General features: G+C 39.6%; 1 protein-coding gene across 3 annotated transcripts in view; it reads right to left on the bottom strand.

Moving 5' to 3' along the window:
- NPHP3 (nephrocystin 3) overlaps positions 1-7,257 on the bottom strand; it is a 29,593-nt gene extending 22,336 nt beyond the window's left edge. For 2 of the 3 annotated variants that reach the window (XM_076331053.1, XM_076331054.1), the window contains exons 1-6: positions 6,621-7,257; positions 6,104-6,229; positions 4,689-4,839; positions 3,033-3,182; positions 1,519-1,652; positions 1,107-1,267 (exon numbers count right to left, since the gene is read on the bottom strand). In XM_076331053.1, the coding sequence (XP_076187168.1) occupies positions 1,107-1,267; positions 1,519-1,652; positions 3,033-3,182; positions 4,689-4,839; positions 6,104-6,229; positions 6,621-6,971 (1,073 nt within the window). In that variant the 5' untranslated portion in view covers positions 6,972-7,257. The remainder of the gene's footprint in view (positions 1-1,106; positions 1,268-1,518; positions 1,653-3,032; positions 3,183-4,688; positions 4,840-6,103; positions 6,230-6,620) is intronic. The other variant, XM_076331055.1, reaches the window with a different exon arrangement.
- Positions 7,258-24,119: the final 16,862 nt, after the last annotated feature.

Here is a 24,119-nt window from a genome sequence, read left to right as displayed (position 1 = left end):
GCAACAGTATCCCCTCAGCAGCCGACATTATCTTTCTAAGAGCATAAATGTATGGCAGCTCTAGTCCGATTCCCCTGTGAAAATAAATCAGCATCTTCTGTGCTACCTGGCTGTTCCCTGAAGCACTCCACTGTTGCAAATCTTAGCTACTAGTGTCTTAAACCAGCCTTTAATTCTCTGCGGACAGATGTTTTATTTAAAGAAACAGGAGATCTAGTTAATACAAGCTCTAATAATACAACAGTATTTGAAATCCCTAGAGTTCAAAATCTACCTCTAATATGAAACTTAATGCATACCAGTATTTTCAGATTTTTGCATTCATATAGATGTTTTGGAATGACCACTCTGTGATTCTTAGTATTATCTTTTCTAATCCCTTTTTCTCTCTTCTTCAGCAAAAGGACACCCCTGTCTCCCCCGAACATCAAAACCAAACTCTGCCCAAAATTCCAAAATGCATAACAGAAACAGTCCTAACTCAATTCTAAAAGTATCCCTAGTTTGGTGTTTTTCATTTAGTAAGTCATGTTTCTTCTTCTAGAAGGTTAGGAAATTACTCACTGAACAAACAGAACAGATTGCACCACCATTTGTCATAAAACATCATGACTTCAGTAGATTAAGCTGTAGAAAGCTGGCATAAGGTACCACACAGGAGAGCCATGAAATCAGTCCGAAAAATAGCCAAAGACAGAAAATAATATGTGACAGAATAAAATCAAAATACTACAGACAGGTGTAAGGCCAGATAAGCAAGTGAAAAACAGTGAGGACATTCACACCAGCCATCTTGAATTCCTAAGACTCCAGCAATAAGCATGACAGAGAGCTGCTCTTGGAAAACAAAACATTTCTGTATTATGAAGACATCTTTCATGATGTATTTTAAGAGAATCTGTAGCTACAAGAAAAAGGAAATGATACAAAGCTGATACATTTTTTTAACTGTCTGCACTAGCAAACCTAAAGTTTGAAGGAGTATCACTTAGTACATTTCCTAAGCTAGTATCTTCTGAGTAAAGCATCCCATACATTTTAATAAGCTATGCACTCTGCATAAATTACCAGTTTTCATTTGCTTTACCAGTCTGGAAAATACTTACTTTGGCAAAGTTAAATGCAGGAGCAATATGACTAATGAACTTTTTTCAATTTCCCATTTTCTTACATCCTTAAGAGGCCTTTCATTTTCTGCTGAAAAATGAACAACTTGAAAGAAGTACCCCATTGTTTCACAGATTCTTTGAAGTTTTGGTGAGTAGTTCTGAAAGCAAATTTGAATAATGGTGCTTTATTACTAAATCTGCATAGTACTAAGGACCTACTAGATAAATCTCAGTTTCTTTTCCCTATAGAGATTCTTCCCCTGAAGTCCTTGGCAATACTTTCACTGACTTCGCTGAAATCAGGCTACACCTACTAAAGCTTTCAAGAAGTATTAGACAAATTTCTGAATAAGAATCATAGTGGAAACAAAACAGCATATAAGTTAGCATAAGTTTGCAAGGTACTCACTCTAATGAAGATGTCCACTTCTGGTTGAGTCTCATCAGTACTAATAATAAAACATCTTACTGTGTTACTCCACAGAGAGTGGGAAAACAGAGGAGTAACCTGTAATAAACTGGCGACAGCAGCATCCCAATCATCTGCCAATGAAAAAAAAACAAATTGAAGTCTAGAGATCTTCACATCCGATTACACTCCATAACAGATAAGTCACCACCTCTTAACATTATGAACACTACCTTTTATTTCAAATAATAGTAACATTTTTACTCAACTATTTTAATTTTAAGAATTTGAACTTAAGAGAACGCATATCATCTGATAATGTCATATAATTTGATAATGTGGCAGAACAACAGTGTTAAATATATTTGTATTATCATTACAGTGATATTTCCTTTAAAAAGGATTGATGAAATGTATCCACAAAATCAAGATGTGGATCCACAAATTCAAGTTGTAAAATAAGTAAAAATATGCAGGAATAATAAAATCACTCATGAGCGAACGTTTTGGTTTTTTTTTCCTCCAGATCTACCTGTATTTCAATTAGACCATGCAAATAAATGACAGCAAAACATTAAGGCAACTTCCTCTTCTTGAGATAAAGTCCATTGCTTTCTGTAGTACAGTACTGTATGTCAATTCCCTATAGAAGCAATGAATTTTAAAACTTTCTTAGGTTCTTCATTTTGCAGCTTGTTATTCTTTCAAGCCAGTAGTAGGTTCCCCTTTCAGTACCACGTGGCATGATGAAAGGCTTAGTGTGTGAAGCTGGAGCCATCACAGAGTAGACCCTCCCCTCCCACTTTGCAGGCACAGCTGAATCAGAGCCTGAAGGATTGAAGAAAAAAAGGGAGAAACTGCCAGCAAAGTCAACTACATGCAGGAGGGGTTCCAGGGCCAGGACAACAGTGAGGGAAACCAGAGCACCGGAAGACAATTTACAAGAGTCCATTTGGGAAACAAAGTTCAAAAGCAACAATTATTGATAACAAAATATCTAACACTGATTCATATAACATTGCATACATCCTGGTCTTGTGATTAGATTTCCCTGAATGGCCGCCTAAGCAGAGTCAAACCCCATGCAAATTCAATGAAAAAAGCAGGGATATAGTTTATTCTAATATGAACGTAACATTCAAAATTGAGTAGTAGAGAATTTGAATAAAAATGGAAAAAAGAATGCCAGCAGATATTGAAAGAGAGATAACTATCTTCCTTAGTCAACATAAGCAACAAAATGGTATTTGGTTTACTTACATTGAAGCACTATTCACTGCTGTTTGCTAAAAATCACTGCTGCGCATACCATAGTCACCAAATATATTAAACACAGATTGGCATGCACAGCTACAGATTCCTTTTATTTTTACAAAGAATCCCAAATAACCCTTTAGTGAAATTACCCAAGAATGGACAAAAAAGGAGCTAAGAAAGAACAGAATTATTTAAGTATGGATGGAAAAATGACATAGACACACATAATCCCAGCAAAACAAACCACCATTACTTACCTCTGTTTATATTTGCAAATGGTCCCTCAACATCTATAGAGCTATGAGCAAATTCAGGCCCTCTGAAAGACTGCTGAAGTTGCATCATACTACCCATGGATGGCTCACTTCCCAAAGCTCCATTCCAGTACTCAGATTGTGCCCCAGTAGCTAAGGATTGGAAAACAAAGAAAACCTCTTCATTGTCACTAAACAAGGTAAATTATCAGTCTTAAATACTCCAGCTGAAATCTACCGCCACAGGCCACTGATCATAATTTTTTCTCCTTTAGCAGATTTGCCGACACCTTTGCGTGCTGTAGTTCTAAACGGGCGCTTGTCCAAAGTTAATGAGAAGCCATGCTGCTAATGGGATGAGGTTATTTGCTAATATTTGTTATTATATGGATTGCTCACATCTGTTGGGTTCAAATGCTGACTTGCATTACAAATCAGGAAAACAGTCCACAGTATTGCTGCAGTCATTTGTGCACATCACAAAATTGACAACTTTTGTTCAGGAATGTTCCAGCACTGAAAAAGCGTAAAGAGGCTGTAGTTCAGGATTGAAATATATTCTCTGTGCTGTGTGAAAGAGCTTTCACAGTATCTCTTCATAATATGCTTGGGTTACACTTCTGCCAGTCAATATACAACTTTCAAGACACTGAATAAATCTTCCACGGAGAAAATCAGGAAATTGAAAAAGACTTAGAAAAAGGTAAGAGCGGAAGAATGAATTCAAAAATTAATTTAACTCAAAAGAAGACAGAAAAAAAAAATATATAAAATAAAACAAGACTATCTGTACCACCAAAGTTCATCAAATGCATAATTAGTATGCAAAAAGCCGATCGCTGCATTTTGAAACGTTTCTACTTTTAAAGATTACATATTTCTACTCCTGCCAAGATGTGACTGATGATACATCTCAATAAGCAAAACAAAGGTTAAGCAACAGCACTTGCACGCAGTTTTTCCTCAGTAACTCTTCATGGTGCAAGAAGTAATGGTTGCCATCCTTAAGAGTGTTAAAGTGCTAACTGTCTGCTACAATTATTGCCCTATTTTTTAATCAGATACAAAGTCAGAGGACTGATCACATACCTATCTGAATCTTTCCCGTATTATCATATACAAGGTTTTGCCTTTTATGTCACCAAGTTTGCTAGGGCTTCCCTTTCAAAAAATTCTTCAACAAAATGACTCTTTTGGTCAGTTCATGTTTGTTAAATATCTAACTCTGGTATTCTGAAAAGTGCAGCAGCTGAGACTGGCATACTTCATCATCCATAGACAGTAAGTCTATCTAAGATTCCCTCCAGTTTCAGGTGTGCTTTTTGGATCCTTTGGAACATGATCTCTCAGATCTAGAATCAGAAAACTCAGAAAAGACTAGAAAACTCAGAACTGTTCATGGAACAATTTAAAAAAAATATTCAAGTCACAGTGCTCTATTTTCTTCATCTATTAATTCGTTATACCAGGAATGTGGGGTTCCCACAATCTAAACCAAGTTTGTAAAGTCATCTGCTTTTACCCTTTAAACTACTTTATGTTGCTTTTCACCTGGATTAATAAAACTTTTTTCCAAAGAACATAAATATTTGTCTTGTGCTTTACTACTCGGAGACTTAGTCACGTTCCAACACAAAATGCTGGGGATGAAATTCTCACCTGTAACATCTGTACAATTATCGTCAGAATCAGACTCTTCGGGATCAAAGACTTGGATTCCTTGGGCCTGGAGTCTCTGAAGTTTTGCTTCTAGCTCTCGTTTGGCCCTCAGTAAGTCCTGAATCTCATTTTCTTTAGTTTCTCTAAAAATCTATGAGCAGGAAGGAGGAAAAAAAAGAAGAAATACAAACCATAAATCTTTTAAAATTCAGTATCAGTTCCTGAATTCATGTTACCTGCTTTCAATTGGGAAAGTAAGTTTCTAGCATTCATTTAGCAGGTAAAGGCATGCAAATGTGAACAAGAAGCCATCAGGAGCCTATAAATGAGCAGGAAAACATAGTTTAAAATTATCTCTTTTTAAAATTTTACTATTTTAAAATTTAGCATACTGTTCTGAAAGTTAGAAGTCTGCATTAGTATGGGAAGTTCATTAAAAATGGCAAGTAACTTTCTTCACTTTTAAAAGTTTATTGTCTTCTAAAATCACTACATGTAATAATTTTTTTCAAAGGTTCCCTTTTATTCTTCTATGTATTTTTTTACACTTGTATATGATCTTGTATTTACTCTTTATTGTTGCAGAAATTTCCTAAGATAGAAAGTGATCAAGCATCTCCAGCTGTCCCGTTTGTAAAATATTACCATCATGTGGGGAAGTAAACATGAACCTAGATTTAAATTCAAAGAGATGAAATCTTCTTCAAGTCTCATTTTCTTAAATAAGGTCAAAACCAATCCTCTTTTTATATATCTGCCAAACATTAACACCTGTTACAATTAAAGATATCGAGAATCTTGAAAACAGTGCAAAACCAGGACCTACTGCCCTGTTTTGGGTGGTAGAAGTATCATCATCTGCAGCAAGGCAAAAACAGAAGCATCAGCATAGCCTTTCAAGTCATCCCTCCAGGAAATGCAAAGGTTTTTGTCTTTTAGCAATCGTATTTTAGCAGCCAAAAGAGATGCACCAATACACACCTTCCTTTAATGTAGGCTAGAAGTGTTAAACATTACAATGCTATATATAAAATTTATTCAGAAATAATGGAACTCTGTACATTCCTTCAACATGTGTCAGTTTGCAGCCCATCTTTTCTTGTCACTCTCAAATATGAACATATTCCTGTGTTCAAATAATGCAGGAATTTAGTTTAAGATGCATCACTGCATATTCTCCCTTTTAATATTTAAAAAGTTATTCTCTATTTTTTCCTCATAGTTTTACAGAGAAGTTTTGGTAGGATTATCTTAAAGGAAACAGGCAGCTACAGCTATGATACTCCCGATTTTTTTTTAAGAAGGAGAGGTCCTCATGAAAGCTGTTGGAGAAGAGTTCATTGGGGCAATGTGACCAAGTAACATCTATCTTCTTTTTGGTCATTTTCCCCAGGAAAAGAAAAGTCAAGCCATACCTTGAATTGCCTTTTGACTTTGTCTCGATCGTGTTCAAAAGTAGCAGCTCTCTCCATGGCTTGGTATTTAGCTTCTAATGCACTTTCTTTCTCTCTAAGTATTTTCTGGTAAGTTTTCTGAAGTGCCTGAAAACATTTAATATACCATTTTTCTGAGTGAAAGCTATCGCTGATAAAAGGTTTTAGACTACTGTTCAGCTAGTGAAATTCAAGTCTGAACACAATGTTACCCCAGCACCCTACATCCCTCTCCTTGCTCTAAGGATGATGCCCACGCACCGTGTGGTCCCCATCCCCAGAGGCACACCTTGACCACAACCTGACAGCTCGCCAGGATGGCACTGGGGTGCGCACTAGTTCCCCAGCACCCTGCCTTCCTTGGGAAGGAAAACTCATCGCACCCATCACCTCCCTGCCACAGCTTTCCTGGGAAGTGGGACGAGTCCTTCGCAGCCTCACGCGTGAGGGCCCTGCTTCGCTGCTCAGCCCCCTTGTCAGAGAGGGCAGCAGGAGCTACCTGCAGCTCGGCGCGCAGCCGCTTGTTCTCCCTGTCCAGTTTGGCCTCCTTCTTCACCATGGAGGCCACTTCGTTGTTCTTGCTGACACGGAAGATCTCGTACTCCTTCTTCAGGCGCTCGTACTCGGCCACGCACTCCAGCTCCTGCACCGAGGCCGTCGACTTGAAGCTGGCCCCGATGAGGCCGCCGGGCCGTGAGGCCCCAACGCGCCGCAGGGAGCCGCGCAGCAGCCGGGCCTTGGGCTTCACCTCCACCGGGATCTCGCAGGCCTCGCCACCGCCGCCGTACGTGTCCTCGATCACCTCCCCGACCCCGCCCGCCGGGCTCACCAGGGACGACGCCGTCCCCATGGCCGGGGGACCCCGCAGCCGCGCCCACTGCCGGGTGAGGCTTTAATACCGAGCGGAGGAGCCGGTGCCTCCAGCGGGCCCTGACGGCGGGGACATGCCCGAAGCGGAGCGTTCCCGGAGGCGGCTGCTCCCCGCCTCGCCCCGGCCAGCGCCCCTCACCGCTCCCCCGGCCCGGCCGAGCCGGAGAGCCCTCTGAGCCTGCGGACCATGGTCCGCTCCTTACGGCGGCCGGACGAGGAAGGCGGCCCGCGGGGCGGCTTCCTCCCTCTCCCCCTCCCGCCCCGTCTCACGGCGGCTCCGTCCCGGGGAGCGCTGCTGGAGCGGCCCGGGAGGCGGGACACGAGCCGCCCCTGAAGGCCGGCGAAAGGCGGAGCCGCGGCGGTGGTGAGCGGGAGGGGCCTGGCGGCGGCCGCAGGGCGGGAATCTGCTCCTCTGAGGAAAAGTGGCGGTTTTTTAGGTTTTTTTCTTTTAAAAACAGGAGCTAACCTGAGAGCACGGCAAACCCTCCCGTTCCCACTGGCACCATCTCAGCGTGCGCCGGGGAAGCCTCAGCCCCGTCGGGCCCTGCCGCCTGGCCGGGCAGCGTCAGCAAAAGAAGTGTCCGTCTTCTCAGAGAGCGGGGACCGACAGGGTCCGTCACCTGGCCCGAAGCCCGCAGGCTGCGCCGCACCCAGGGCTGGTTTACACATTTATAATGCCCGGTTCTCCCCGGCCAAACGGGCGCGCAGGTTGTGCCACAAGCTTTCGTGTGGTAGAGACCTTGTGGGGGAATTATCTCTCACCACCCTAAAATAGCAACCTTTGAGACCAGTTGGCACGCTCCAAAGAAGACAAACTGAGAAGAGATGGTAGCGGGTCTACCAAGAAGTAAGTGCTGGGTAATGGCGCCGTGTCATGCCCGAGTTCAGTGCCTGCACCTTGTGCAGCCTCCTGGCCTTGTCTGAAACTTGTCAATTCAGTTTGAGGACCTTGCCTTTCAGGAATAAGGCAGTCCTAGATTATCTGCCCCTTAAATTATCCTTATGCCATTTCCCTCTCTGCCTTTTCAAAAAAAACCCATCTGGTTCCTTCACCCATCCTGGGGATTTTGGAGGAGCAGATCCCCAAGGCTGAGGAGAACGCCCATTTGTTCCCAAATCTCAGAACCTGCCCTACCATCAACATGAAAAACAAAAATGTCACTACTTTAAAGCAGATTTTACCTCATGTATGTGCCAGGTTTGTTAGCCATGATGGGGGGAGCCACTCCACTTAACGGGAGGAAAAAAAAATCTTAGAAATGGCTTTCCAATGATATATCCCTGAATTTCAAAATCTATTGGGGGGGAAAATTACTTTTGTGTACAACAGAGAAAAAGTGTTGTTTTATTTCTCTGAGTAAAAACTTCAGGTTTTGGGAATATGTGCTGTTTGCCCTAACTTTACCCCTTTGTTTTCATGAGCAAAAAATAATTTCTTGTCTAAATACCATTTATGGTTACATTGGTGATCTATTCCAGTTAAACCCCGTTTCAGTGAAAAAGATGGATACGGAATATGTGACAATTGTGGGAAGAGGAAGGGTGCTACTGCATTTTCCCTAATATTGACAATAACATTGCCTGCACAGTATTAGGTGATTCAGCAAATGAGCCTGTAATTCTGTAACAAAGCAAGGCTCTTGGTTTCTTCATTTGCATGTTGGTATCAGGCTGTTTCAGCTCTGGGAATAATTAAAAATATGTTCATGCTGTTGTTTGAACTGAATTGTTCTCATATTCTGAGTTTGTGAAAGTTAAAATCTCCAAGCTTTAAGACTAGAATAAGAAGTGTAGTATTGTAAGAGCTCCTGGATTCCTTCTAATAATCCACTTGACATTAACAAATAGATTGGAAGAACTGTAGATGCTGTTTCTCTAATGCTGCCTCTGGGTGCATTACAGAATTTTTATGGATAGTAGAGACCATATTAACACAACCCTTTCTAAACAGAAAAATTACACTGCTTCCCTGTTGCTTCATGGATTGGTTTTCCTAATGTTTAGAGATTAGCATAGCTTGCTTCAACATCTAATTTGTAAACTAACAAAGATTGCTTTAAATCACCGACTAGGACAATTCAGAAAGAAATCCAACTGTTCATTGCACAGATGTTGGAAACAGTGTCTCAGAATATCTGAGGATGAGCTGTCTTAACTTTCAAAAATGAAGTGACCCAGAAAATCAATCACTGAAGAAAATATCATATCAAGTTCTTTAAAAATTGCCTTGCCATGTTAGGTTACTTTTTTAAGCTTCAATTGGAGCAGCCCAATCCTTAGTCCTTTGAGGACATTGATGCTGGGTGAATTGTGCCATAAAGTTCTTCACCGGTCAGTGAAGACATTTGGGATACTTGAGCAGCTTCATGTTTAACATTGCTATTATTTACCTAATTTAGAAAGGTTATTAAGTCAATCCATGTGTGAGATGTGGTGGGTTAACCCTGGCCAGCAACCAAGCACCCACCAGTCGCTCACTCACTACCCCAGCCCAGTTGGATGGGGAAGAGAATTGGAATAGCAAAAACAAGAAAAACTTGTGAGTCAAGATGAAGACAGTTTAATTAGTGAAGGAAAGAGAGAAAAGAAAAAAAAAAAAACCAACAAGTGATGCAGAGGCGGTCACTCACCACCTCCTACCAGCAGACTGATGCCCAGCCAGTCTCTGAGGAACAGCTTCTTTGGAAAGACTACCCCCAAGCTTTATTGCTGAGCATCACGATAGATATCTCAGAATATGCCTTTGCTCAGTTTGGATCAACTGTCCTGACTGTGCCCCCTCCCAACCTTTTGCCCTCTCCAAATTACTTGCTGGCGGGCAGAGTGAGAAGCAGAGAAGGCCTTGATGCTGTGCGAGCACTGCTCTGCAATAGCTAAAACACTGGTGTGTTATCAACACTGTTTTAGTCACAGATGTAAAACACAGCACCATATGGGCTGCGATGAAGAAAATTAGCTCTATCTCAGCCAGACACAGTACAGATGTATTTGTCAGATGAGGACCTGTACTTTGTAAAGCTCCTTCATGACTTCAGCTGTAGCAGAACCAGACTGCTTTCCATCCCTGCATCCACATAATGAGGAATACAGTACATTGGCTGGTCCTCTGACAAATGTACTCTTTTAACTACCCCTTTGGGGTCAGTATGCAATCTATACTCCTGATCCACAATGGAACAACTACTCTGCCAATGTTCTCCTCCTACTGAGACTACTATTTTTTTGTTGTGTGTGTTACTTGGAAGCCCATGTACTTTTGTGCTTTATGGCATAGACAATTTTGTGCTAACTTTCTAAATACTTTATTTGCTGTTACTTAAAATCTGCTGGGCTACAGTTTAAAAACTTTTATGATGTGGCATCTGTAGGGGTAATGCTTTTGTCTTTGATATAGCCACTATATTACTACATGATTTATTGTTGAAGTTTCTTACTCTTGACTTTATTTCATTTTAGTTGTTGGTGGTGACTGTTAACAAACAAAATCTATGGATCTGAGGATCTGTCCCATAGAGAAAAGTACAGCTGCAGGAACTGGCCTTCTGAAAGAAGGTTGGGTTTTTACATGCATTATTAGGTTCAGCTCCAAGTTAGCAGATGTTCATTTTACAAAATAATACATCTGATATGTTATTACCTATGAATTCCTGTAAAATTCAGTGTACAAGGTCAGGATACAGCAAGAAAAGAGGAACCTGAGGAAGATTTGAAGACGATAGGTTGCTATAGATTGAATCCCCATTAAAAATAAGAGTTGCTATGATTAGAATGAATGTTGATAATGACCTGAAAGCAGATGCTGCTTTAAATGAAAGGCAGCTGAGCAAACTTCTACACAACATCCTTTTTGTTAACTCAGATGCTAGAGTGGCTTTTAAGGCTATATAACACAGGCATAAGCAAAGTGTGTTAGAAGCCCTTCATAAATCACTATGAAATTGTTTGTGCCTGTACTGAATCAAGTTGATAATTTTTTATTATCTCATTCATTATTAAAGAATAATGTCTGATGGAACATGATTAAGAGAGTTCTATTGAGGACATGCAGTGAAAAGATATAGTATGGTAATTTTTGAAAAATTAGTTTTGTCCTGGATTATATATGATTCTACTTCCTCTTTTTAGTGACGATGAAGACCTTGCTCTAAAAGGTTGCTTGCTATTGGGCTGTTCTTTATTAACTGGTTGGCTTTCCCCAGTACTCTACCCTGCGCAGTAAGTGCAAGCCTGAATAAGCTAAATGACTGAGCTACTTACTCAGCTTCTTACTTTTGTATAACGTAAGGCCTGATGTAAAACACAATGAAGTCAGTGTGAATTTTTCAGTTGAGAGGATCTGTTTTGAATCTGGCACTCTGTTTTTTCCAAAAATCCTGAAACTGCTAGATCTTAGCTCTGAGCGTGAAAATTACTTTGTTGTCTCTGCCCTCTTGCGACAGCTGCATTTTGTTCATCTGCGTGAAAGGCATCTGCCTCTGTGCTCCACTGAGACCTTCATGCTAAGTGGCAGCCTTTCCATGATTCACCAGCCACTATGACTGGTGTGTAGGGTTCTGGAGCTGTATGCAGCTGAGTTCATGACTGTTAGATGGTGGGGAAGTAGAGGTCTTATTCCCTTTTTCATGTGACAACATGGCTGAGGCTATATCCATCATTATGACTGACTGACTTATACCATACACAGTCTTTCTGTGACCCGACATGAAATTGCATACACAGGGTTTCTTCTTAGTGAGTATAGGAGACAGAGTAACTCAGAAACTGATTACAGTTCATCATTAGGTCAACGAGTTAGAAGTTTACATTCATAAGCTAGACTTCGTCATAAACTTAAGTTTTAGAAGACGGTACAACTGAAGTCTGAAGAAATGTGCTGAAAACCCCATCTAAAGTCTTAAGATTATTTTTATAGGCATGTTTATGAAAGTCTCTAACACATCTGCTTTTTTTTTCAAGCTAAAAATAATACAGCATACAGGTCGTTAATTGTAAACTGCCTAACAAATTCAACCTTGGGGCATAGTTCAAATAGCTATTGAACTTACTGTGTTTCACTCAGTAACTTTATTACAGTCTGTCAAGCTGAGATCATCAGCTTCTTTCAAGAATCCATTTGCTGAGAGACCTGAAAATTACCTGGAGCAGAGATGATGAAAATCACAATGAAGGAGAGGACATCTACTTTTAAATGCTCCCATAACTGTACATGTCATAGCCCTTCACCACTAGAGGACAGCAAGACTTCAGGCAAATGGGGTTGTGTGAGGAGGTGGGAGAAAAGGAGAGAAATTACTTACGCAGAGTTAAGAAAGTATTAGTTCAGAAGTTACATGCTTCTAGCTATAATCAAGCTTCTTAAAGAATTGAGACAGGTTTGGAAGATGTTTCAAGACAAAATACAGAGGAGACACTTAGATAAAGAAAAGCTGAAGTTTTAATGTAGTGGTTTGCCTATCAGTCATAGACAACGTTATTTGAAAAGCACAATACTAACTAGTTTTGAGAGCCATATACTGTTTCCATTAAATTCATAGATAGTTTTGTATTGATTTCCGTAAGAATAGGGCTTTGCTTTGTAATCTTAAGTAACTGGTAGATGTTCTGATTTTTGATGAAGGACTTAGGTGCCCTTATGTAGGAAAGTTGTTACAGTCTGTTATTTAGAATGGAAATAATAGTCTGAAACCACTGGAAAGAAATCTTCTGCTTCCATGCCTATTACTTTAATTGTATTTATGTTTGTAACTTGTAATGCAAGGACTCATTAAATGTTTCGACATAAGCTATGGGAAATGGACTCAGAACAATGCAATTTGTAATCAGAACCAAATTTTTCACCTTCATAGCTTCAGTATGTCAGACAAGATAAACTTCTTTAATCTTTATGGCAAGTCACTCTGACATTTCTCCATTAAAAGTTCAAAAGAGGCTTTGAAGCGACCTCAGTTTGTCATAAGTCTGAATTGGGTTTTAACTGAAAATTCAACAATGATTTATAATCCTAGCAAGAAGAGAGCTCTTGAACATGTGTTTTATCATCACTGAATCATCACTGAACTGAGAAGGACATCTCACATTTTGCAGTCTCATGGTCATTTCATCCCAGGCCAATTGGATTAATATTGTCTGTGATCACAATGCTGAGGAACAACTAATCTTGTTCACCAGCAAAGTGGGGTGAAAGGGAAGGAAATGTCCAAATAAACAGCAAAACTGAGAAATATTAATGACAAGCAATTGCTGTTGCTGTGCTCTTTATTACTTCAGCCTAGAGCCACAAAACTACAATGGTGCATAACAAGGGATGAATATAGAAGAAATATGCTGAAGATTGCACCTAATAATTTTTAAGATCACTTAAGAGTGCTCTTTACAAAACCTTCCTGTGTTAGTGGGAATATGAAATTCAATAGGACCCAAGTGAAATTTCCTGAGTACTTTCATATTGTATTGTTCATACCCAGAACATCTGCCTTCTTGGCAGAGCCAACTGTCCCAATAGCTTATCCTGATCTGGATTTGCAAATTAGGCATCCTAAATCTGAACAAAATTTTCTTCAAAAACATGTGGAAATGGTGCTGCCACCCAATCCAAAAGGTTGATACCTGGGTGGGTTCACTGGCTTCTTTAGCCTACAGCAATTAGATCCTGCATCTTTTGTTTCCCAGAAGGGTGCCCTGACCAAGAGGCTGTAGGGAGGACTGGGCTCGGACCTTCTGCAACTGTCTGGGGAGAACTAGTATGTCATACAGCAGAGAGTGCATGGTTTATGGGGCCAGACAGAAAGAACTATAAGGATCATGATTCTCTAATTCAGTGGTTAGGACTCCTCTCTTCCAGCAAGCTAAAAAAAAAGTCTTCTGTCTCCAGATGTACCAAGCCATACCCAGATGAGGTTGAAATGAACTCTTATTTCATTTTAGATGTCTGATTCAGGGAGACACCTGAGATCTCAAGAGTGATCAGGTATAAAATACACCCATTCTTCATCATTCCTTTAGGAAGATATCATGTCTGTCCTTCAGTATTCTGTCTGTGATCAAGTGTGACTCTCCCCCTGTAGTGTCTAGAGAAGTCAGACATTTAAAGTCACAGAATGCACCATCAGGGCAAGAGGCTTAAGAGTTTGGTGTGACAATACTAGAAGAAGCCATACCTACATCTCTTTCTAGAACAACCTTTATTCAACGATGCAAATGGCTGCAGTTCACTAAGGTATCGATTTAGCAATGTCCTTAATCATGCCTAATCTGTAATCATTTTGGTATTTACTTTGATATCCAAGGGGCTATTCCTTTCCTGCCATTTTTTCTTGTGGTTGGTGTCACTCTTTTATTTTCATGCACAAGCAATTTTGCTTTTAGGAGTTATAAGGACAGTCACGTATATTTTTTTCTGACTTGATCAAATGCAGAAGAAATTATGTTCATATCCTGTGAGAAGAAGGTTTATTAGAAATCCCCATGTTGCTAGGCTAGTGGTAGAAGTGCCAACAGAGGTATGGCATGTGGGATGTTGAATCTCAGCTTTAAGAAGAGAAATACTAGAAAGCTTCCCAGATGTTCTTAGCATATACCTTTGAACCACCAATTTCAGCTCTGAATGGGTCCCTGTAAAGGCTTAGATGCTCTGAACTCCTGCCTTCCAGAGGAAGGTCCTTTTCATCTAGCTGAAAATTAAATACTAAGTTCCTTTAGTTTTCCATTGATCCCTCCAGTTTTAATTGTGTAGCTAGAAGTGCTCACTGTTGAAGGATGCTGCTGTATTTTGTTATTTGTCCTGCTGAACAGGAAAACATTTCAAGAAATTAATCTGGACAGTGTTGAAATTGCTGAAATGAATGAAGAATCTTCGGTATTTTCCAAGGAGTTCATGTTATTAGAAAGAACATGTAGTTACTTGTGTGCTACATTAATTCTGCATGTATGAGCTGAATCTGACAACCGCGTGATGTAGAATTTTATCTCTAAGCTGTTAATGCGGCATATTCAGTTTATATAGTTTCCTAAAATATTTCTTGGGCTATTGGGCTAGCAGGTTTTTTTAGCACTTCATTGTTTACAGTGTTTACATTCTAGATATGAGACACGTATTGAAACCAAATGATGTTTCTCTTTTTATAACTGCAGCAGATTCTGAATGTCCTGAGGCTATAACTGACTGGCACACAGAGAGATTAGATAACCATTGCATAATAGGAATGGCTGGAGAACAGTGGAGCTGCATGTACTCCTTTAAACATATGTCATTTAAAAAATGTAACTCAAATGAAGAAAGACTTTGTGGTCAGATATATATTAAATTAAGTTACAGCTTATTTAAACACACTGGAGCTATGTTGTGGCATTGCTGAAATTAGAACAATGGGCTATAATATGGCAAAAGGTCTAGTTAATTTTTCTCTGAAACATGTGAGGCATGCCATTACAGTAACTCTTCTGGGAGTACTTTAGATTGAAGGTGTAAAGGTCTGTGATTACATTCCAGGTTCATGCTACAACTCATATTACTTCAGGAGTTTTGTAGCAATGAACTGTGACCAGAGAGAATGGGAGGAAGGAAAAAAGACTTGTCTGCAGTGCATACAGCAGAAATGTGCACTTGCGGAGTTTTTTGTGGTATGTTTATTGGTACCTCGTGTCTCCACATTTGGAGTGGCTTCAGTTTATGAGTTGTGAATATGTATATGTGTCTGGAAACAGAGCATATTCGTTATTGGATAGGAAATGTCGTTGTGATCTTGTGAGCTTCTGGAAGTCTGGGACTGGGGAGTATCTCCACAGTGTCAAGTGGTGCAAGTTCTTACCAGGTAGGTCCGACTGGTTGTTGTATAGCAAGACATGCTGAAGATTGCCCACTGTGCACATGCTAATCAGCTCCACTGTGCCTGTGCACTGAGTTTAATGTTGTAGGAAGTGTCAGCTCAACATACATCTGTTGTACAGATTATCTGTTCAAGTGCAGTGAATCTGATCCATGAGAGACATACTGGGTTTACAGAGCATGCTCTACAAGCTGCAGTGCGTCCATAGTACTTGTGTCTGGGAAACATGACAACTCCATTTTTACACAGCAATTCTGTTTGCACATGCTCTGTACCTGGAGCCACAGCTTCTCTGCGGTACACATAGAGGCATTTCACAACTGCGTAAGATGTTACAAGTAGACATTACTGAAAATGTCTTGAAGACTTCAAAAGAAGGGACATACTGCATAATTGTTACTTCATTTCTGAAAAGTTGTTTGCTATGCTCTCCTTTCCTTTCCACAATTTTTTATCCCTCCCAGGCTTCATTCCCATCCCATTCCACCTTTCACCATCTTTCAGTGCATGCCATAGGAGTAGTAACACAACCAGATAGTTATTAGCAAGGCCTCTTCACTCCTGGCAGCAGCCAGATATTTCTCTCCATTCCTTTAGGTATTCCTCTGCACTGCAAGTCTGACTGCTGTCTATGCTTCTTCCCCTTAGCTCCTAATTCAGTCTTCTGTCTGTGTGAAGAGACATCACGTATGGTAAAGGTAAGAGATATCTTTTTGGCTTGGAGTCAGTATAGATGAAAGTATCTTCTGGCAACTGGAAGACTGCAGTTTCTCTCATCATCTTCTCTGTGGTAGGAAGCAGAGCACAGGTGCTGCAAATCACTGGGAGGAGACAATGCAAAGTGCTTGGTGTGAGGTACAATCTTTAATACCTGCTGGTATCTCAAGTACATTAGAAAGCTGTCTTTGCAGTCATAAGGGCTAAACTTCTTTTATAAATCTTCTGCTCTGCACAAAGAAAGCAAGCTGCACTGAGAAGAGAGACCTAACTCCCCAGAGCAGTTTCTAACAAAAACAAAGTCTTTTCTGCATTTTTCTACTTGTTTTTTAAAGACCTTTTATATTGACTTCAAAGGGAAAATATGCTATAAAACACTTTTTCAATGTATTTATAAACAGCAAATTGTCACCTTATTCTTAAACAAGGTAAATAAAGCCACGAAATGCATAGCTCAGACCTGTCAAAAAACCTACTGCTTTTAAATCAGAAGAAACATTTCACACTTCATCTTCAAAACAATTTTACTAAAATTCTGTCTGGCAATGAGACTATTCTTGGAAACAGTAACCCTACTTAGCTTTAAATTGTTAAATGTCAGAGCTGGGCTTATGTTCACAATGGAACTAAATGATGAACACCACCAACTGAATGACCTTTATTGAGTAAACAATTTGTTGCAGTCTCTGGTGAAGCCTTTCCATTGACATGACTTTAGATTAGGTGATATGTTAGAATAAACACAACCGATATCTAACAGTAAAGGAAACATTCAAAATATTACTTTATTTCCCCATACTCCCTAAAGTCTATCACTTCATTCTCCTGCACCTGTTAAAGAAAAGCCCAAGGCTACTTGAAACATTCAGAGTTTTCTTTGAAAATTAATCCACATGGAAGAGAAATTGAGAGTAAGGGCAACCCCTACTCTTCCTGCTACACTTACATTGTGTACACAGATGATGGAAGAAACTAATTGTGGTTTCTGGGTTAAGGGCCAGCTTGTGCCAGGAACTCAGGTAGCAATGAGCTTTTCTTTCCCTCCACAATACCTGAATAGCTTGCAAATGAACTGGGCACAAGTGAAGTACCTTTGCTTTGGGTTGTCATGATAGTGCTTCCTCAGTGCATCAGGAGCACTGAGGTGGACATTCATATCTAGTAAACGGCGAACTCAGGTGCTTGTTTTCAGAAACAAATCTCTCCAAATTCCTTCTGCTGGCAACGTGGCAACGCCTTTTGGGAACTACAATCCAGGGTCCTTAGCCATATTCTCCACAGGATGTGCTAAGGAAATGAGGCTGTCTCCGTCCTCCTCCTGTTGCAGTTCAGGGCATGGTATTAACCAGAGTAACTTGCTACCCTGGATGGGATGCTGCGTGTGTTTGTGTTTGGATTCATCTTTTCAAAGGCCAACGTCTTTGGTCAGCCTGCAACATAGAATGGTGTTTAAATGGCATGGTTTGTTTTTCTGAGCATAGGCAATTGTATGTTCCATATGAAGTGTCTCCTTAGGCACCAGGCACTTTCAGAAGGGTGTGAAAGCAGAATACCAGCCTAAGAACGCAGCTCACAGACAAACGATGAGAGCACAGATGGGATGCAGTGCCTGAAGCCCACAGGGAATGAGCAACAGAATTAAGCATGCATTTTCTTCGATGATGGTTGGATAAAGACTATGTGCTTGGTAGCGGGTTCTGATTTTATATTTCAGTGCAGTCATGTGAATTTTGATGAGGTTCAAGGAGTTACCTATTTAGTAGTCACACCTTAGGGAAATTTTCATATGCTAAATGTTTGAGTATCTTGCTCTCTTATAGCATGTTTCTATTGTCATCGTGGGAGAAGAATTGGAGTCTTTTTTTGTCAGTTATTTAAAACAAACTGGTGAAAAATGGGTATAGTAAGCAATCAGGTCTGTGCTAAAAAGTTCCCCTCTCCAATTCTGTGCTAATAAATGAGGAATTTACTTATATCCATGACAAATTCAACAGAGAAAGTAATCAGCCCTTGTGTGTGGTACATAAATTATTTCTTTGTCAACTTGAAACCTATCAGTAAGTTTATCAAGTAAAGACAATTGGTTTAGACATGTTCATGCTTCTGATATTAATCTAGCTGTTTAACTCCTTTTGTAGGTTTGCTCTTCATTAGCAGTCATATGCATAATTTATGATCTAGTTTTTCAAAGCATAGAATTCTGTACATTGGGCCCCATCTATCTTCCTTTTAAGTTTTGCTACAGAAAACTTAAGAACAAAGAGGATCAAATCATGTTAATGTATAAACCTACACATAACGAGTGATTGAAAAAGCAGTATATATCCCCTGCAAACCACTGTCATCACTTTGTGGGATTCCAGCTGTGTGGAAAGGACGTGAAATTATTTGATTGATTTTTCCAGTAAGTGATGCATGTATATTTGGTTACCAGAGACATCTAATGTTCATCTAAAATAAGCTGTTCAAGACCTGGTATATTTGGCAGGATGCTTGTCAGTGTTCAAGGTCACATGGCGGGGTGACCTGCTAGAGCTCTCAGAACAGCTGAGGTATTACAGGAGGACAAAAGGATGGTAAGAGTAGGAGACTGCAGGGGAGTGAAGGTGGAAGTAGGAGCCTGCCCCGGGGCAACACGTTTAGATGTAAGTGAGGAGGTGAGAAGTGGATATTAACAGAGCTTCATGCAGCTACACTTCCATATGGTTAAGCAGCTGTGTGCTTGCTCCTCTTAAAAACACATTTTCCTATTACAGCTTGGAGCTGATTTGTTCAGAGATGCACTCCAGGCCATAGCATAATGAAGCAAAGCCGTGCTTTCTACTTGGGTTGTGATATTTTAATTAAACACCAGGTAAAATATTAAAAAAGCTTCTAGGTGACTTAGAAGTCTAACTTACTTTTTCATCAGATTTCTTAGAACAATGTTGAATTGGTCTTAAACTGTATTTGAGCAAGTGTGAAAATGGGGCCTAAATATCTGTATCTAATGTGTACCCATATTTCTTTATTTTAAAGAATCCTTGTGTTTGTTAGGAAAGGTAGAAAATGAGAAATATTGTTACTCTCTTCCCTTAAATCACTCAAGCTGGCTTGTGAAGCTGAATAGTAAGCAGTAGTATTGGCAGAAGAGAGTAGGAAATTAATTAAAAGTGTAAAGGAGAAACCAAAGGGGAAAGGTATTAATGTGCCCTGAAGAATTCTTTTTCTTAATACATAATTCTTTCCTAGACTCATAACACCACCACTGAGCAGACTATTCTATTCTTCATTTTTGTATCTTAAAAGTCTTCATAATAATTTACGCTACTCAGACTGCAGAACCTTACCTTTTAAATCTTCACTAATGTCTGTTGTAAATACTGTGTTTGCTTTTGATGAAAGAAATAATTTTTTGTGTGTGCTACTTGGTTTTCTTTTATTCTTTCTCTTCAGTCACTCTTGCTTTACTTTGCTATAATGCTTTAGCTAAGCATTTTAAAATAATACATATTAAATAGATTTGAAATTGAAACATGGAATAACTTTGGAAGATTTTAGGAAGATGGTGAGATTTTAAATGCAGTTAAGAGATGTTTGCTGACACGTCTTTACTGGGTGACAGAATATACTGGATAACAAAGTTACAAAGAATTATGAGATTATATAATATTTGGATTTGAGCTGCTCTTCTGGGCTTTTGGTCCTGAGGTAAAATACATCCACTTCGGATGTAGTTTCAACAGCTCTTGATTTTCTCCGTTTGCATCTAGTACAAACATTACTGAAGCATCTGTGTACACATACAGGTAAGAATCACTCATCCATGTCTTTTCTGCAAAGCTGGTACCATTAGCAGTGCTGGCAATCCACAGCCTTCACTCTTTAGGCCTTCCTGTCTTCTTCATGCAGGAGTAGTTCCTGCAGATCCCAATTAGCCTGAAATCTGTGAGAAAAGAACCGAACCCAAGCAGTACCAGAAATGACATCTCACCTTGGAACGTGGCTGTGACAGGAAAGGACTTCCTGCTGTTTATGTTTCCACTTCTTCAGAGGAAAAGCACAATCTGGATGTAAATATCTCTTCTACACATTCTGGGGGAGGGATGAAAATTGAAGTATAGTATCACACATGGCACCATTTTCATCACATTTCAAAATTCTTTAGGAAACCACATACTTCTATTTATCCACTTCTTTTAAGAAAAACTGTTAAAATACTTGAATTAAGATAAAAAGCATAGCTGAATGTGCATTTTGCTTAGTCATATTTTGACTCAAAAAAACTGATGTTTGCGGAAAAATTTTGTACTGCATCACATTTCTAAACCCACTATTCAAACAGCCGTATAGATTATATCCAAAATAGATAGTTGAAGTTGAGAAGTTGAATCTTAAATCTTCTTGAATCTTGAATCTTAAAGAAGTGACTCCTAAATGTTCCACTAAGATAGGTACTCACTTTGCAAACAAATGTGTTTCATAACAAAGCAGATTAAAAAAGTAAAAGCTACTTGTGAAGAACTCTAGAACTTCTTGCAAAAATATCAAGAACCACTAGAAATATCACTGCATATAATAAAAGACGTAAACAAAGAGAGCTGCTTTTCTTTGAAAACAGAAGTAAATAGTTCTTTCCTATAAAAATCTTCAAAAAGGAAAAGTAGGATTATTTCAATTACACAGTTCACATCATAAATTTTCTAAAGAAAGTGTAATCCTGTGTTAATGCAGCTTCTTTAACTTGACAGTACAAGGTTTGGTTTGAACCCCAAAACCCCTTCTGGAGTTTTAATATCTCCTTGAATAAGCTCAGAAAAAAAGCAGGTTCGGTAAAGGAGTCTTTGCACCAGCTATTTCAAGCCTTCCAAAAGGAGCTTTTGCAACTTTCATACACCAGTTTTTTTGTGTTTGCAAAAGCCCAGACTTGTGAGTGTATCTTTCTTTTTCATCACCTTGAGCATATGTGCTTATAAATCTCTTTTAGGGTGACTAATGATAAACTTCGACCATATTCCTGCAAGCAGGAATGTAAATACATCAGAACTGCATTTCCTGAGATGGCAAATTCTGCATCACTTGAAATTTTTCAATCAGCATTAGATTTCTTCTAATCACTTAATTTTTTTCAACCACAAATTTTGGGCTAGATTCAAGGACTGCTCTGTAATACCTAGGAGAATTTTTTTTTTTTTGATCTCAGTGTCAGGTTACATGATTGTAAATTCTTTTCAGATCTTCAAATGTTTCATTGTTCTCTGCATGGACAGTGGATCTTGAAAAAGGGGGAGGGGATTGGGGAGGTGGCATGGGTGTGGAAGTTAGAAACCACTAAACGAAGGCAGAGGACAGAATGGCATGAAAGGAGAAAAGATAAAAATAAAATAAAATAAATGAGATAAAGGAGGACATAGATGAGCATGCAGTTTCAGAAAGCCAGAAAAATGTAACTGACAGACCACAAAAGCAAGTGCAAGGGGCAGAGTTGATTGAAGAAGAATTTGCTACATTGCACATTTTCATCAGAACCAAGCTCTGCACTTAGGTGGCCAAGCCTTCAACTTCTCAGGAACACTGGTTCCATCCAGTGTAGCTGGATTGGTTCCATCTTTCTTTTGCCTGATACTGATCAAAAGACAGGAAAACGAAGAAATTTCTGCGGGCCAGCAGGGTATGAAATACAATTTGAATAATGCAGCTACTTCAATAATGCAAAATGAAATTTATCAGCTTAGTTACTATGCCAAGTAGCTATAAATAGATCTTGTCATTAGATGACTGTTGTGGTTTAACCCAGCAGGCAGCTAAACACCACACAGCCGTTCGCTCACTCCCCCCCTCCCCTCAGTGGGATGGGGGAGAGAATCAGAAAAAAGAAGTAAAATTTGTGAGTTGAGATAAAGACAATTGTCGTGGTTTAACCTCAGCCAGCAACTGAGCACCACACAGCCGCTCGCTCACCCCTCCCTGCCACAGTGGGATGGGGGAGAGAATCGGAAGAGTAAAAGTGAGAAAACTTGTGGGTTGAGATAAGAACAGTTTAATAATTGAAATAAAAATATAATAATAATAATAATAATAATAATAATAATAATAATAATATGCAAAGCAAGTGATGCACAATGCAATTGTCCACCACCTGCCGACCGATGCCCAGCCAGTCCCCGAGCAGCAGTCACCACCCCCTGGCCAGTTTTCCCCCAGTTTATGTACTGAGCATGATGTCATATGGTATGGAATATCCCTTTGGCCAGTTTGGGTCAGCTGTCCTGGCTGTGCCCCCTCCCAGCTTCTCACTGGCAGGGCATGAGGAGCTGAAAAGTCCTTGCCTGGTGTAAGCACTACTTAGCAACAACTAAAACATTGGTGTGTTATCAACATTATTCTCATGCTCAATCCAAAACACAGCACTGTACCAGCTACTAGGAAGAAAATTAACTCTATCCCAGCCGAAACCAGGACAATGATATAACAGCTGTATATTTCGTATGATTTATTTTGCTGCTTCTGATGGCAAACACTGCTACCTCATAGTGCCAGATTGATTTCTGTAAAGGGATTTTTAGCTGATATAAAATGTCATTATTGCACTGACTTAAATCCAGCTATGTCTCAGCTTAAGTTGGGGGTTTGGCCGAAGTGTTTGATAGATGGTGCCAAGAAGAGGAACAGTAGTGCGGGGAAAAAAAAGAGCAAGTGAGTGAGTGATCTTGGTTTTACAAAACACCCATCTGATTTCTGAGTGAAAAAGTTATGAAATGACAGATGCATGCTCCCATCTTATTGAGTAGCTCATTTACTTTTATGTATGCTGACCACAGAGTCCTGTAAAGGTAACATGATTGCATACCTTAATTCTACTGAGCGAAAATCTTTCACATGCTTTTTTTTTTTTTGCTTTATGTCAAGGAATGGCAATGAATTTAGTTGTCCAGTGAATCAGAAAAACAATCTGCTGGCTTGTTTTGTAGTATTAATAACTTCACAATGACAACAAAATAGTTCAATTACTCTGTTTCCCATCCTATATTAACAGAGATATATTAATCGAATAGAGATATATTATTTGAACTTCTGGTTTTGGGTCCATATCAACTCCTTGTTTTTCCCAAAGTTTCCAGTAAATTTGAATCTGGAGTTTCTACAATTTCTAGGTAGTATGGGAAGGCTATTTGATAATTTGGGTAGCAGTTGGTTATGAATTTCTCCAGACATTTCTGAGTTTTGAATCAAATCCACCTGGGATAGGACCTATGAACAATCACTGATCATATGAGAAATAATGAACTGCAATGAGTTAAACAGCTACAAGTTATATCAGCCCTAGAATGGGTACCCAAAGATGAACAGAGCTTAAAAAAAAAGTTCTTTGACGGCACTGGCAAGAAAGAGAAACCGTCATACTGCTGCTTCTTTAAAGGGCAGATGAACCAGCCCATGAACAGTTTCTTTAAAACTCTTCCTACTTCCAAAGGCTTCACATGCAAGTGTCTAAGGAGTGAGTTTCTCACATGTGTACCTATCCTACTGATTTCTAGGGTGCCAAGGACTTGGAGTCAAGTGAGGATATAGACCATCGTTTCAACCCAGGGAAGACCACGTCAGCA

The sequence above is a fragment of the Aptenodytes patagonicus genome, chromosome 2 (assembly GCF_965638725.1).
Source record: "Aptenodytes patagonicus chromosome 2, bAptPat1.pri.cur, whole genome shotgun sequence".
Taxonomy (NCBI): domain Eukaryota; kingdom Metazoa; phylum Chordata; class Aves; order Sphenisciformes; family Spheniscidae; genus Aptenodytes; species Aptenodytes patagonicus.
Note: the sequence above shows the minus strand (reverse complement) of the source record. Positions and strands in the feature narration are given on the sequence as shown.